This window comes from Mycteria americana, chromosome 3 (assembly GCF_035582795.1).
Source record: "Mycteria americana isolate JAX WOST 10 ecotype Jacksonville Zoo and Gardens chromosome 3, USCA_MyAme_1.0, whole genome shotgun sequence".
NCBI lineage: Eukaryota > Metazoa > Chordata > Aves > Ciconiiformes > Ciconiidae > Mycteria > Mycteria americana.
The window spans coordinates 64,908,509-64,922,652 of NC_134367.1; the positions used below are offsets into that span (position 1 = coordinate 64,908,509).

General features: G+C 35.9%; 1 protein-coding gene across 6 annotated transcripts in view; it reads right to left on the minus strand.

Moving 5' to 3' along the window:
* AHI1 (Abelson helper integration site 1) overlaps positions 1-14,144 on the minus strand; it is a 103,711-nt gene that overhangs the window by 34,985 nt on the left and 54,582 nt on the right. For all 6 annotated transcript variants that reach the window (XR_012775274.1, XM_075498792.1, XM_075498791.1 and 3 more), the window contains one exon: positions 13,489-13,606. Coding sequence is in view for 5 of the 6 variants with exons in the window: in XM_075498792.1 (XP_075354907.1) it covers positions 13,489-13,606 (118 nt within the window). In the remaining variant the exon portion in view is untranslated. The remainder of the gene's footprint in view (positions 1-13,488; positions 13,607-14,144) is intronic.

Here is a 14,144-nt window from a genome sequence, read left to right on the forward strand (position 1 = left end):
CAGCAAGTAGAAGTTAACAGTCCTATCCAGTGAATTTGTATCTCATATGTATAGGAATTTTACAAACAAGAATATTTGCACTGCAAGTCTAAAGGTGTACACTAAAATATTAATGAAAATTAAATTCAGAATGAATACAGAAATACCATTTGACTAAATATTTTCTATAGTATCATGAAATACAATTTGATTAAGTACTTAATATAATAACGTGAGAGCTTTTTTCACATCATCATACAGGTAGTGCCAGACTGATAAAAAGGGCAGTATTTTTAACGTATAAGCTTAATTATATCACCCATCCTCTCTGGTTTGACTAACAGCAGCAGCTAAAATCACTACTGACTATGCTCATACTGCATCTCCAATAACCCAAAATCCACACGAAAGCAGCAACTGCTAAGTTTTCATACTCATCAGTAAGAGAAAGGGGATTACTGACGTCTGAATATCCAAGGACAGGAAATTCTTCTCCATAGCTTATTATGAAAGGAACTCATTTCTATACATTATGCATTGTGGAAGATATCTAGGTTTCTTTAAAACTGACTTAATTGCTAACTGCTACACAAACATTTGTTTCTTCAAAAGGACCAAACAACTGTACAAAACACAGAAAACTGTCTAGTAACACTCTATAAGTTTGGAACTCTCAAAGCATGTGCCTTAATAGCCTTGTTCACATAAAAGCACTCAGTTGTTAAATCTTCCTAGATGGTTTTTGCACATTTGCATTGTGCCAAATTATTAACTCAAGAACTGGTGATACAGACAACCCTGGACACACCTTGTTGTCCTCGCAGGATTCCTGGAACTTACCCTGAAAATGATTTGTTTTGGTAAGAAAAGCTGATTTGCAGGAAGATTCTTAATTCAAACCACAATTTCAATTGCTGAAGATCCTTTACATGTATGAGTAGACAAAAAAAAGATGGAAGCGTCCTTTATGCTCTTTAGCACATGGAAAACAACTTTACAATAAAGTACTGTTATCAAGGTATACATGATGTGGTATATTATAGATGTGTATTAAGTGGGCACTGCACTCCAGATTTTCCAAGAAACAGTAGCACAATTATCTTTCTTCTCCTGTTGGTTCTGCTTTTTATACAGAAGCAGCCAAATCTGAAGCAAATATAATTGGGCTGAACATATTGTTAGATTGAACCAAAGGTGTAAAGTTACCACTAATTAATCAATATAGTTCAAAACACAAGTTCTGAATATATTTCTAAAATGAAAAATTCCAAGAGTGTGACTTGGAGTCCTTAAAGGAGATATAAGCTAAAACTGAGTTGGTCTTTATCTGGTTCACAAGAGTTCTTCAACTAGCAACATGCACCATACAGAAGGTATCAAGAGTTCTGTTTCAACAGATTCTCCTGAACAAGTAGAGGAGGTGACAGACCTCACTGATACCTCCTCTGAATTGAGACAGCCTAAAAAAAAAAAAAACACTTCAAGAACAAGACCATCCTTTTTTATTTAGAGATGTGAACTCTGCTTAAATGTGGTTATCCATAAATGAAAATTCAAAGATGCAAGGAGTAGGAAAACAGAGCCTATTTATGATCTTCACCTGAAAATAGTACAAAACATGACATCTTACAAAGTGAATCGTAGCAGTTATAGTCCTTGCTAGAAAAAAAAAAGCTAGGGGAAATTGCTTCTTATGCTCTACTGGTGGATAGTGACAACCAGAAGTTTGGTGAAAGAATTCTCAAAACATTTTCTGCTACTAGGCAATTTATCACACCAGAAGATGCTCAACCTATGTTATTAAGTAAGCTCCAATTTTCTGTATTTTATTCTTTGGCATATGAGCTGCAGCAGTCTGCTTCCTTTGACCAGTCAGGCTCTGGATGGATTCCAGAAAGACCTGTATCAACATACGTCACTGCAACACCCTTCAACTAATCTGGAAAAAAAAAAAAATCAATGAGGCACCAGAAGCTAGTATAGACAGCTGAAGTAGAGATGGTGGCCCTCTCTTCAAAACAGAAGATATTGACAGGACAGGAAAAGGGGATGTGATATCTAGAGGCATATAGATGCAATATGTTGGAATCAATCTTCAGATGAGATATACAGTTTCAAATACTATCTGTTACACAGTCTGAGTAAGAGTCTTGTGCAGAAGGACTGCCCAGCATGCCAGAGCAAAGCCTGGGGTCAAGTGAGCAGTATAGAATCCAAAGAGTTTTTTTGAATACGCCTGTGTGTCATTCAGGTCTTTTTTCTCTGTCCGAGGAAGTGAAAACTGAAGAAACTGAGCCCTAATTGTGAGGGGAAAAGATGATGAAGGAACCTATGCAATCTGTTCCTTCACTGTAGCATGCCATAAGGTTGCAGAAAATACCCAAATACAAGTTTTCAGGAGTAGAGGAGTTTTAAGGCAATTCTACCACCTCATTTGAAGCCAACAAGCAATGAGTCACTGTTCCTTACAACCTCCAGTGAGCAAGAAATCAAGCTAACAGTGAGGAGGCAGGCTCCAGTGAAGCTCTCATTTCATCTGGATCAAAGCAGCACGTTGAGGCCAGCTCTGTACATAATACCGAGTCACTAGGTTGTGTGACAATAGCAATGTGTTAGTTACACACCCACAGAGGCCTTCACTTCTCTGTACATGCCTTCTGCTTTCTTAACGCTTTCCCAAGCCACCATCCTCTATCATTAGTTTCTATAGGACCAACATGATCAGTATCAAGCTACATTGGTACCACAGTCTATTGCAGAGCATAATATGGACCACAGATACCCAAAGTTAATTCAAAAGGCGTTAAATTAGTAGAATGAATCACGTGAGGGAAGCTCTCACTGAACTTGGTGCTTCGGCAATGAGGGTAACAACAGTTGCATATAAATCCATGAAAGTTTAGATTTTTATCTGTGTGAAACAACTATCTACAAAATTAGCAAAGGGTTTTTAAAACAGTTGAAAGAGTATGTATGTATACCAAAAAACAATGGATAATGTATCTTAAAAATATGGATTTTTTTTTTTTAAATGTACTTTGTTTTTGCTCACTCGTCAAAACCAGGAATGAAGTCAAAGGACCTAGGTCTCCTCTTGGGAGAGGGAGATGCCTCCCTCCTGTGCACCATGGATGCTACTGGCTCTTTGGCACATCCTCCCAGCTCCTCTTGAAATGATAGGAACAGAAGGATTGGAGCAGTACAAGGAAGGATGAATTTCCTCATCTTATTCACTCATGCTTATTGCTGTACAGAGAGCATCCTTGCTGACCTGAACTTTCTGCTAGACAGAGAATTGATACTTTACTGCACAGTACTTGGGCAGAAGAACTGTTTCCAACTCTGAAACCAGCTAGAATTGCATTTAAGCATGCACTCTGTCAACACTTGCTGTCTTGTGGCTCAATAGCTCAAAAATTACAGACAAGCTCAGACTGAAAACAGTTAACAGGACCTCTCTACTTAGGAATTAATTAGATTTGGTTGTTTTAGGATTCACATAATTGAGAAAGTAAGGGCACACTCAGGCCAAATCACTTTTGGCAGAGTCTTTCCACAGTACTACGTCACACCCTGATTTTGAAATCTATATCCACTGCTGCCAAACAGAGAGTAATGCTTCATTTAATCCACACCCTTGTATAATTTGGCCGAGAGTACTTCCTTTAGCCTGAAGGCACAGCAGTAATTACCCTAACATACACCAATTTCAAGTAAATATAAATGGTGTTCTTTTGATAAAGTTTTTGGAATCTTCAAAGATTGCTGTTATTGTGCTCTGCATTTAGTGTAATTTTTAGTTAAATATTTTAATTAACTTGCCTAGAAGAAACATGAAAAAGAACATATAATAAAGGAACGTGTATCTTTGATCTCAGCATAAACAATTCTAGCAAGTTTAACCAGAAAATACAAACTCTTTTGACATTTATAACATCTTATCAATCAGATAGAGGAAACTGGATAACCAACCTTTTAAAATAGAAGAACTAGATTGTCATTAATGTTAATGGTTTTGTCTCTATGTCTTTACTATTCTGTTGGAACATTTTTGTGGTTAGATGAATCTATTTATATACCTTTTGTTTTAAAATTAAAAAATAATTTTTACTATTCATTTTATAAATGTAAACATTCAGCTTAAAACTGTATTTGTGCCTTGAGCCAAAACTCTGACATTGGCAGCTGATGTTGACAGCACAGTAAGGCCACAGAGCTCTGAGGAAGTTCCTTCCTCTGCAGAATTGCCCAAGCCGCCTGTAAGCCACGGTGAGGGCATGATTGTATCCTGGTACTCTTAATTTTTATTTACTGCCAAGGGCAGCTGCAAGGTGGAACATCCCAGAGATGGCTCTAGTGACTGAGCAAAAGGAATAAGATCAGGGAAGTACATGCACAAGTTGGCTGCAGGTGACAACCGAGTCTTCGTAATCTATTTGCACTGACGAAAGTCAGACACAGTCTCTTAAAAAATGTAAATGGTATAGCAAAATAGCTTATAAAGGAACCAGAAAGTCATTAAAAATAATTATCCTGTAATGGATGTTTCTATTGTTTTAAAAGAAAATTAACTTTGAGAAAAATATTTTTAAGTTGAATTTTTCAGTTCTTCCATTCTGCTATGAGTGAACAATAGTAAAGTTTTATATTCTTTCTCCCTTCTCTCTTATACTTTTCCCCTAAGTAAAAATGAGAGATACGAATATCTTAAAATGAATGATCATTTTCACCAGGGGAGTTCCCATTCAAATTAGCACACAGACATATATAAAAAAACATTTTAGACCTCATGTTCTTCTGCTTTTGGTAAAGATTTTTACCTAACTTCAGTGTAGTTAAGTCAGTTCACGCTTGCTGAAGATCTGATCTGTGGTGTTTAGCTGGTACATTGTCTCTACTCAGTTCTCTTACTCTCTTTTGAAAAATAAAGAGAAAATCTGGTAACTGGATCTAAAACAATCCATTATCATAATTTCTCTGTAACTATGCAGTGCTTTATAGTTAAAATAAAGCCTTGTAATGAATGTAAAGTTATTATCTTTGGTTAATAGGAGAAAATAAAAAAAACAGAATAATATACTAAAAAAACCCCAGGAACTAAAATAAACCAAGTTTATTCACTTAAAAAGTTCTAGTTTTCTGCACTCTCTCGTAACAGTTTTCAAACATTATTGTTATCCAAACAGTGTGTGTGTGTGTGTGTGTGTGTGTGTTAAGTAATTCAGTTTCCAAAAGAAGGAAAACATACATACTTGATCCAATCAAAGAGTTAGAAGTAATTGAGTTCTACAAATTACAGCAAAATGTGAGAATTCTGCAAAGTTCCAATTAGATACTTGTTAGAATAACAAAAAGCGATTCATATTTCTACATTTAGGAATGCAAAAGAAAATTATAGGCAAAATTTTCAATTGTTTAGAACCACTGTTCCATTAGAATAATTAAATGAAAAGGCCACATTTCAAAAAAATTCCATTCCCATAGAAATGTTAGAAGAATTCTCTTCAAAATTTTTAAAAGGTTAAATTTCTGAAAAATGTGTCAGGCAGGATCAGTTCTTCAAATATATGACAGAGCAGGAAAACAGCAAATTATATAAAAACATAGAAACAACTGAGAAGTGAGAGACAAGTATTGGGCACATATTTCTTTCATCTTAATGCACATTCACTCTTTTCAAACACATGACATAATCTACTACAAACAGACTGTAGCTTGCAGGAAGCTAACCATTCTGCAAGCACTTCTTCTCATGTATTCTTAGACCACTTTCTATTTTGGCAGCACCTCTACAGGACATACTAATAGTGTTCTGTATTTCTATACAGTTTAAGACTTAAAGACAACTGGTAGTAGACTACTAATCAAAGATATTTCCCCCATTGGACTGCCTGATCACATATAGGACATTAGGACTATCCCATAGTGAACAGGAATCCTAGATTTCTCCCTCTGTAGTAGTAAGGATAAATAGGAAAAAAGATAAACATATCAGGCCACCGGGGAAAAAACTACTAAAACCCTTTTGTGCAGGCCTCATAATGTCACTTCATTATTTTCTTAATCAATATCACACACACACACACACAAAAAAAAGCCCAGCAGACTCACCGATACTAATGAAATTGAGAGACTGTCTTTGTGAGATTATTAAAATTACCTACTTCCCTTTTGTAAGCATTCTCATATATAAAAGTAATGAAAATTAGTTTCCATCATCACCTATTCCTCCTAGCAGCTTGTATTACACTCAAACCACTTTCAACTAATAGTGTGGGTACTGAACCACTTTTAGGTGTGTATTTGGTACTCTTCACCACAATATGCTCCTGCCCCAATTTTAAGAAGATGTGGGGCTAAAAAGAAATATTTCAAAGTGACTTAGACATTATGGCAAATTGCTACACCATTTCCTTAGCTCTGATCTGTGCAGCCCTGCAGGCTTAATTGCTTTCCCCATTACAGCAAATCTAAATGAAGCTGTCGGGTGAGCTAATGAAGCAACACACATTACAGTTTAACAGGGAAAGGATATACCCATATTCTTTCAAGACAAATTGAGAGTTCTTTTCTCATGTTTATATTCTCTACAAGAAGTCTTTTGTACACACTCAAGCTATTTCTCTTAAAAAAATGTATAGGAAGAGATTTCACTCCTACTGTGAAATTTGATAAAATACAGTATTTACAGTAATATGTTAGGATCAAAAAAAACCCAAGTACGTATTCAGTGATCTGTGTGCCATTCAATTTGCCTGCATGGATTGGATCCCAGTAAACAGATTTCTCCAACTGGCACTCCTACTGGCACTCCCACTAAACAAAAATGGTCCCCCAAGGTCAGCATTATCTAGCTTCAGCACAGCAATGTGGGAAAGCAGGCAATGCTGCTGGCTGTACTGCATGCTTTCTTAGTCATCTTCTGTCTGTCAATCAGTTCTTTCAGTCCTCTTTGGAAATGCCACAAACCTGTACCCAAATGTAGCCAGAGATATACTACAAATATTCTATTTCATGTTATACTTGGACTATATAGTACACATACATGCAACCTTCAATTAATGTATACTCTGTCATCTTTTTTAATCTCTCTTCAGTCTCTTCAGGATATTTTATTACTGTTTATTCTCAAATTAGAAAACTAAGCTATTTGAATCGTAAAACTGAATTCAATTGCTCATTTGATACATTGTCGATGATAGTTTGCATGAGTGGTTTTTTTCCCCTAACAGTTTCTTAATAAGAGATGAAAAGAGTAAGGCCACACTGAACTAGCTTTCTACACACATTCTTCCTTGAGCGGCACACAGTTATGTCAGAAGCAAAATAAATACCCCCAAAACAAAGAAACAAAAACATTAAAGTCCTCCAGGACTGTGGTAGTACTGAAGATAGATGTTATAGAGTTGGGGAGAAAGTATGGAATATTGAAAAAAAGTAATCAATAATAACAACATACATATGAGGATGTAACTTTTGACAATGTTTCTGCAGTATCTCTGCAAAAATGTGAATTTTGCTACTTGATGTACCTTGTTTTTCTGCTTCTAAAAGAACAGGAATCAATAGTATTTTAAGAGCATTTAGTTGATGCATAAATATTGATGTAGAAACCTATTTCACTGTTTGCTTGAGACTGAAAAAAGAAGTTTTAAATAGGCTATCAAATATAACGGAGGACTTAAATGCAAAGTCAGTTTTGTTAATATCTTCAGAAAGTGAGAAAGAGTGCTTTGAAGCTTTCACTTTATATAGGTGGAAAACACTTTTGACTGTCAGTTGTGTTAACAGAGAGAAAATTTCTAATTGTTCTCAACCCTGCCAAAGTGTTGGTTTTTGTTTTTGAGGTTTTTTAAAGATACAAGAACCATCATGTTTCTAGCACATACGTAATTAATTTTTAAGAGCAAGTTTAATTAACTGTTTTTATTGAAGTCAAAATTTTAGTGAAAAGATCTGTGCAGTATTTATAGTCGAGCTTCAGTCTCCCACATAGTTAACAATTAGGGTCACTGCTAAGCGCAATTACTTGAAACCAAAAACTTATTTTAGAAAACAAGCCTTGAACACAGTGGGAGTTACTGAAGAGTCACTGTTGAATAAAGCCTAAAAATGCAGGCCATTTCCTTCTGGCATGCCATGGATCTACAAAACTGTCTGAGAGTATAGGAAGGTGATTTCGCTGTCCAAAGATGCTCACAATCTTAAGGAGGGAAGGCAAACAAAACCAGAGCGGATTTTAATGTCTCTCAGAGAACGGGTAATTGAAAGCTGTAGCTCTTGCTACTTCCTTACCTGTTAAAAAGTAACAACTAGGAAATGGGTTATCCTGGAAGAAAGTACAAAGGTGAGAACATGACAAGGAAAAGAGGAATGTCTAAGACGAAGTCCTGGATAATGCTACAGTGCAGTGCTGCAGAGTAGCACCACAGGATGGGTATGATAAAATTGGCAGTGAAGCATGAGCATAGGCAGAGCTATACAGCACAACGAAGGTAAAACCTCAATTCTGACTATCAAAGACAGGTCTTAGACAATTTTTTGTTTGTTTGTTTTTGGTAATAAACAAAAGAAGAAAAGAAAGAAGAAAAGCAGTCCAGCAAGCTTCAACATTACATACTTTTAGGGACGGATTCCCTAAAGCGTACTAAACAATAATCAAGTAAGAAAAATCTGCTATATATACACGATACGGAGAAATTTGAGTGAAAAATAGGACCAGCCATAAGACTTCATGAAACAAAATTACAAAGGTAAAACTCAAAGGGGATAACTTTCTCCAAAGACACACATCTAGCAAACTTTTCAAACGACTGAAATAGCTATCAGCACAGCTGCAGCTTTACTGAGGCAGACAAAAAAAACCCCTGATATGGCAAAATGAGTTACACTCTCAATGAAAAGTTCCAACTGACAGGCTATCAAGATGGGCAGTAAGAAAACCTAAGTTCCATGCCTTCCTCTCAAATTTAACACAATCTTTGTGAGAGGAAGGCACACACCACACGCTTTCTTAAACTTTAATTTTGTTAAATTTTAAGAAATCTCTCTAATGAAGTGCTTTATACATAACACATATGAAAAGTTCATCCATGTCTTGTACCTGCTTTGTGGTACCTACTTCGTTAATTACTATTTGTCAAAATTAATTACTTTTTTCTAGTAATTCTAACCATACTCTTGACAAAACTTTAAATATATGTCTTGCACAGCAATCCATAGCACTGATGGGAAAGCAGTAGATATTGTTAACCTTGAATTTAGCAAGACTTTCAACGCTGTCTCCCATAACATTCTTGTAGACAAACTGATGAAGTATGGACTGTGCAGGCAGGTGCAGCGGACTGAAAATTGGCTGAGCTGCAGGGATCAGAGGTTTGTAACCACTCGCATGAAATCCAACTGGAGACCGGTCACTAGTGGTGCACTCCAGGGCTTGATACTGGGGCTCACACTGTTTAACATCTCCATTAATGACCTGGATGATGGGACTGAGAGCACCCTCAGCAAGTTTGCAGATGATAAAAAACTGGGAGGAGGGGCTGATACACCAGAGGGATGTGCTGCCATTCAGAGGGACCTTGACAGGCTGCAGAAATGGGCCAACAAGAACCTCACAAAATTCAACAAAGGGAAATGCAAAGTCCTGCATTCGGGAAGGAATAATCCCATGCACCAATGCAGACTGAAATACACAAAATACCATTTAAACATAAGAAAAAAACCACTTTACTGTGAGAACGGTCAAACATTGTAATAGGTTGTCCAGAGATGTTGTGGAGTCTCCATCCTTAGAGATATTTGAAACCCAATGGACATGGTCCTGAGCACCCTATTCTAAGTGAAACTGCTTTGAGCAGGAGGGTTGGGCTACATGGTCTCCAGAGGTGCCTTCCCACCTCAATGATACCATGATCTTGTCTTTACTCATCTCAGATGAAGAACATTCTGTGCTTGAGAAAGGTGCTGAAGCTCTGTATTTGATGATTACACAATGAATTATTTAATTTAGAACAAAGTAAGTTAGGATATCTATGCATCACATGTAAAACTCAAGATCAGGGGTAAAAAAAAAACCCCATAACTGAACATACTTTTTAAGGAGACAAGGAAGGACCTGATATGGAGATAGAGTAGTTTACAATTAGAAGTTACAGCAGCTGAGCATGCAGAAAACCAATCACTAGCAGATTGTTTCACTCTATATGGTGTCAATTCATAAAGATAACAGTTCACTTTTTTTTTTTAAAATTAATTAAATAATCAGAAAGGGATGCTCAACATAAGTCTCTAAAACACTGTAGAACAGAGGGAAGACTGAAATAAGAAGCAGCATCTTTGCTATCACACTATGAAATATTCAAGGACACACGAACCCAAGTGGTTTCCAAGCAACTCAAGTTTGCTTTCACAAAATAGTGTTGCTGAGGGAAAGGACTATATTAGAATGATAAATGGCACTGAACCACATTTTCAGTGTTTCATGAATTTTTCCTTCACATAAAATATTCATAAATTCATGTTTCTTACTATTTGACTGGAGTGTTGCAAGAGCCTGTGTAGACAGGCTCTTTAGGAAGGACTGATAGGGAAGACAAGAATGGAGAGTGCTGTATGGAAGGGAGGAGAAGCTCAATGTGCACATTTGAGTTACGGAGCAGGTGACAGGTTTGTCAAGAGCATATGGGTCAGAATTGGAAGAGAGGCCAAGAATACAGACATTGTGGGGGGCACCTGCTACAGACTGCCTGGTCAAGAAGAGGAAGTGGATAAAGCCTTCTTTAAACAGAGCAAGAAGTCTCACAATCACAGGCCCTGACTCTCATGGAGATTTTTAACCACCTCAATATCTGCTCGAGAGACAAAAGCACAGGCTACAAGCAGTTCGGAGCATGCTAATAACAAATAAGACAGAACTGGTTGGAGACAAAGGCAGTCCTGCCTCAGTGACAATGAGATAACTGGTCTTGAGTCAAGTGAGGAAGTTAAATAGCAGAACATGGACTGGGGCTTCATGAAAGCCTATATACATGTGAAAGTATGCACTTGAAGAAAAGCCAAAACATACTCAAATGTATATGTTTGAGAGTATACAGAACCCATCTGTTAAAATGAATAGGCATGTTTAAAAGGCATAGTAGTGAATATGACTTATTTGAAGTATTAAGAAATCACTTACATCTATTTCTGCAAATATTTCTGGATACAAAAAGATTTAAAAGTCAGGAAAGATCTGCAGTATTACTGCTACTGCCCACAAATCACACAGGCGGATACCCCAGTTTTCCACTGTTTTCTACCAAGATGTAGATAATTTAATTGTCTTGTAAAAGGAAGAAAGTGATGCATTGTATCCAGGTTACTACACTGTCCATATCACAAGACATCATCTATAACCTTATCAAGTTAATACACCATGCACATACACCAGTTACATGGTTAAAAAGATTGCTAACAGAGCTTTACACATGCTGCCTGTAGGGACTTCACTGTAATGGGAATTCTGCATTTTGCTTTAAGAAGCACTAAATACACAACAAAAGGTGACAGGAAAGTGTGAGAATGAGAAGACTGAAAAACTGCCAACATAACCCTCAGGAATATGTAACCATCTGCTGGACAAAAATGAAGGATCTCTGTATTACAGGCAGTTGTTAACGATGCACCAATGTACCAATAACCTGTACCAATAACATAAGTACAGAAAAGCATATATATTGTGTATATGAAACCAACACAGAATAAAAAAGGTTTTGTGCTTCCAGCACAATCCATTAATGAATAGATCTTTTTAAGTACAGATTTTCTATTATTCAAAAGTAAAATTAAACCAGTAGTTAGGAGCTATGAACATGAGCACCTATCTTCACACTTTGTAACCAATGGGAAAAGATGAAATAGGTGAGTAAATCTTTCATGTTTCACTGAAAACAACTCTCTCTCAGTAGAAGAACTTGGGGGCCTCCAAAATAACAAGGAAGGATTTTCAGATTTTAAAAGATTTTCTTACAGGAAAATCAATTTCATTTGTGGTCCACTAGCATTTTTATGGTCCTTTCCCCTTAAAAATCTTCATTTTCTCATTGGTTTCATTGACTGTTGAAAGACAATAAAAATGTACCTCTGTTTTACTATACTTCCCTTGCATAAATAATATCCTGTACCTGAGGATCATCTTGAAGTATTAGTCAGTTTTGGAAACAACTACATTGGGAGCGCACATGAACAGCTATAACATATATCTATGTTTGTCCATGCTATTTAAGAAGTCTCCATCAACGTATTTATCTGTGCTTCTGCATAAAGTAAAATTCAAGACAATAAAATGCACTGGCTTGAGCAATATTAGGTATAGACATTTAAAACAACTTAAAGTATATGTTATGTTCTTTAAAGGGTTAGTCCACTTATTTTAAATATTCACAATATGTAAAACAGCATACGTATTCTACTGTTCCTTAAGATTTACACACTCTGGAAACAATAAGCATCTGCTGTGCGATAGATTAATATTATTATGACTCTAAGCTCTTTTGTTAAGGTAGAAAAATGGAAATACATAAGTTAATTGGTGTATGGCCATTTGCATTGTGAATTAGTGACTAAGAGCAATTGAGACTAGTGGTCAATCTTTTAGACAATGCTAAGGACTCTTTTCCCTGCCGCTCAGAAAAAGTAATCATAACCTGGTTTGTGAAGAAAATTGCCTTTAGGAGATAATTCTATATAACTGTAGAGACTATTCCTATCTTTACTATCTACATTTTAAATCTCTACTACCTGTTCTTAATTCATTATATATTCCACCCTCCCCCGGACTTCTTTTTATTCTTCTGAAGGATACCAACAAAAACACTTTGAAACTAAGGTTCCAACTTTGTCTTATTTTATAGGTGCCCAAAAAAAGACAAAAAGACATGATATTATCAATTTTATTGTTAAATATTATGATTAGCAATGCAAAAGATATTATTAGCCAAGTATCACAAAAATGCATAATTTCATTGCTTACCTTTTTCTCAAAACCTTTGAATACAAAATGTCTTTAGAAACAACCCCCTAAAAATAGATTAAACATAACTGCAAATAGACTACCGAGTGCTATAGTTCTTAAGTAAACTGCTTTTCTTATTCCTGTTTTCTTATATCAATACATAGGTTTTTAAAAATACGATTTTATTGTTTTTCAGTGTCTGTGTTTAAGATACTAAAGTAAGTATTAAAATATTATCAAAATATTAAATTAAGAAAAGCTGGCAATCTCATACTGTTCTAGGAACTTACAGCACTAATAAATAAGTGTACAGCTTAAAGAAAAAAAGCATTACAAGGGAACATATATCTGTATTGGACTGCATCACACTGCACTTTATAAACAATATCACATATAACAACCAGGACACTCCCTGAAAGAGCTGCACAGCAAAATTTCTAAAGGCAGAAAAAAATCCTCATGAAAGTTATTACCCATTCCCTACAAACAGTGAAGAAATAAAGAAACAAACTTACCACTTTTAGTAGTGAGAGAATACAGAGGATTCAGTGGAGTGCTCAGAGTGCCTGGCAGTGTTAGCTTGGAGTGTGGTGACAGCGATGATGGTGCAGGAAGCAAGAGATTTGAGCTCGCCTGTAATAGGAAAGACAAATCAGAAAGTGAGGTGTAATTTCCTGGGTTACTTACTGATGCAACAGCTTAGTGTAAATAACCATTAAATTCCAGGAAAAAAATTAAGACTCAAGTCAATGATAAATAACAATTTCAAAGGACGGGGTTTGGGTTTTTTTGTGGTTTTTTTTGGTTGGTTGGTTGGGGTTTTTTTTTTTGTTTTGTTTTTTTTGTTTTTGTTTTTGTTTTGTTTTGTTTTTTTTTAAGAATATTTGGAGACACAGACTTGGAAAAATTATTGACACAGCTATAAACTGAATTGCATGTTTACATATGGACACAAACTCTCAAGCAGTGCAAACAATGGAACAGGACTGTTTGAACTGGCATCTCATTGCATCTTCACGTATAAAAATAAAGTGACATTTATATATGGTTATAAACTGACAAATGTAAAATAACTTCTTATTTTTGAGTACTCAAACTACACTACGTCTACAAAGAGATGAGTCAATATTAGAATGAGGAAAAAAAAATAAATCTTAAACCAGTCCTAACA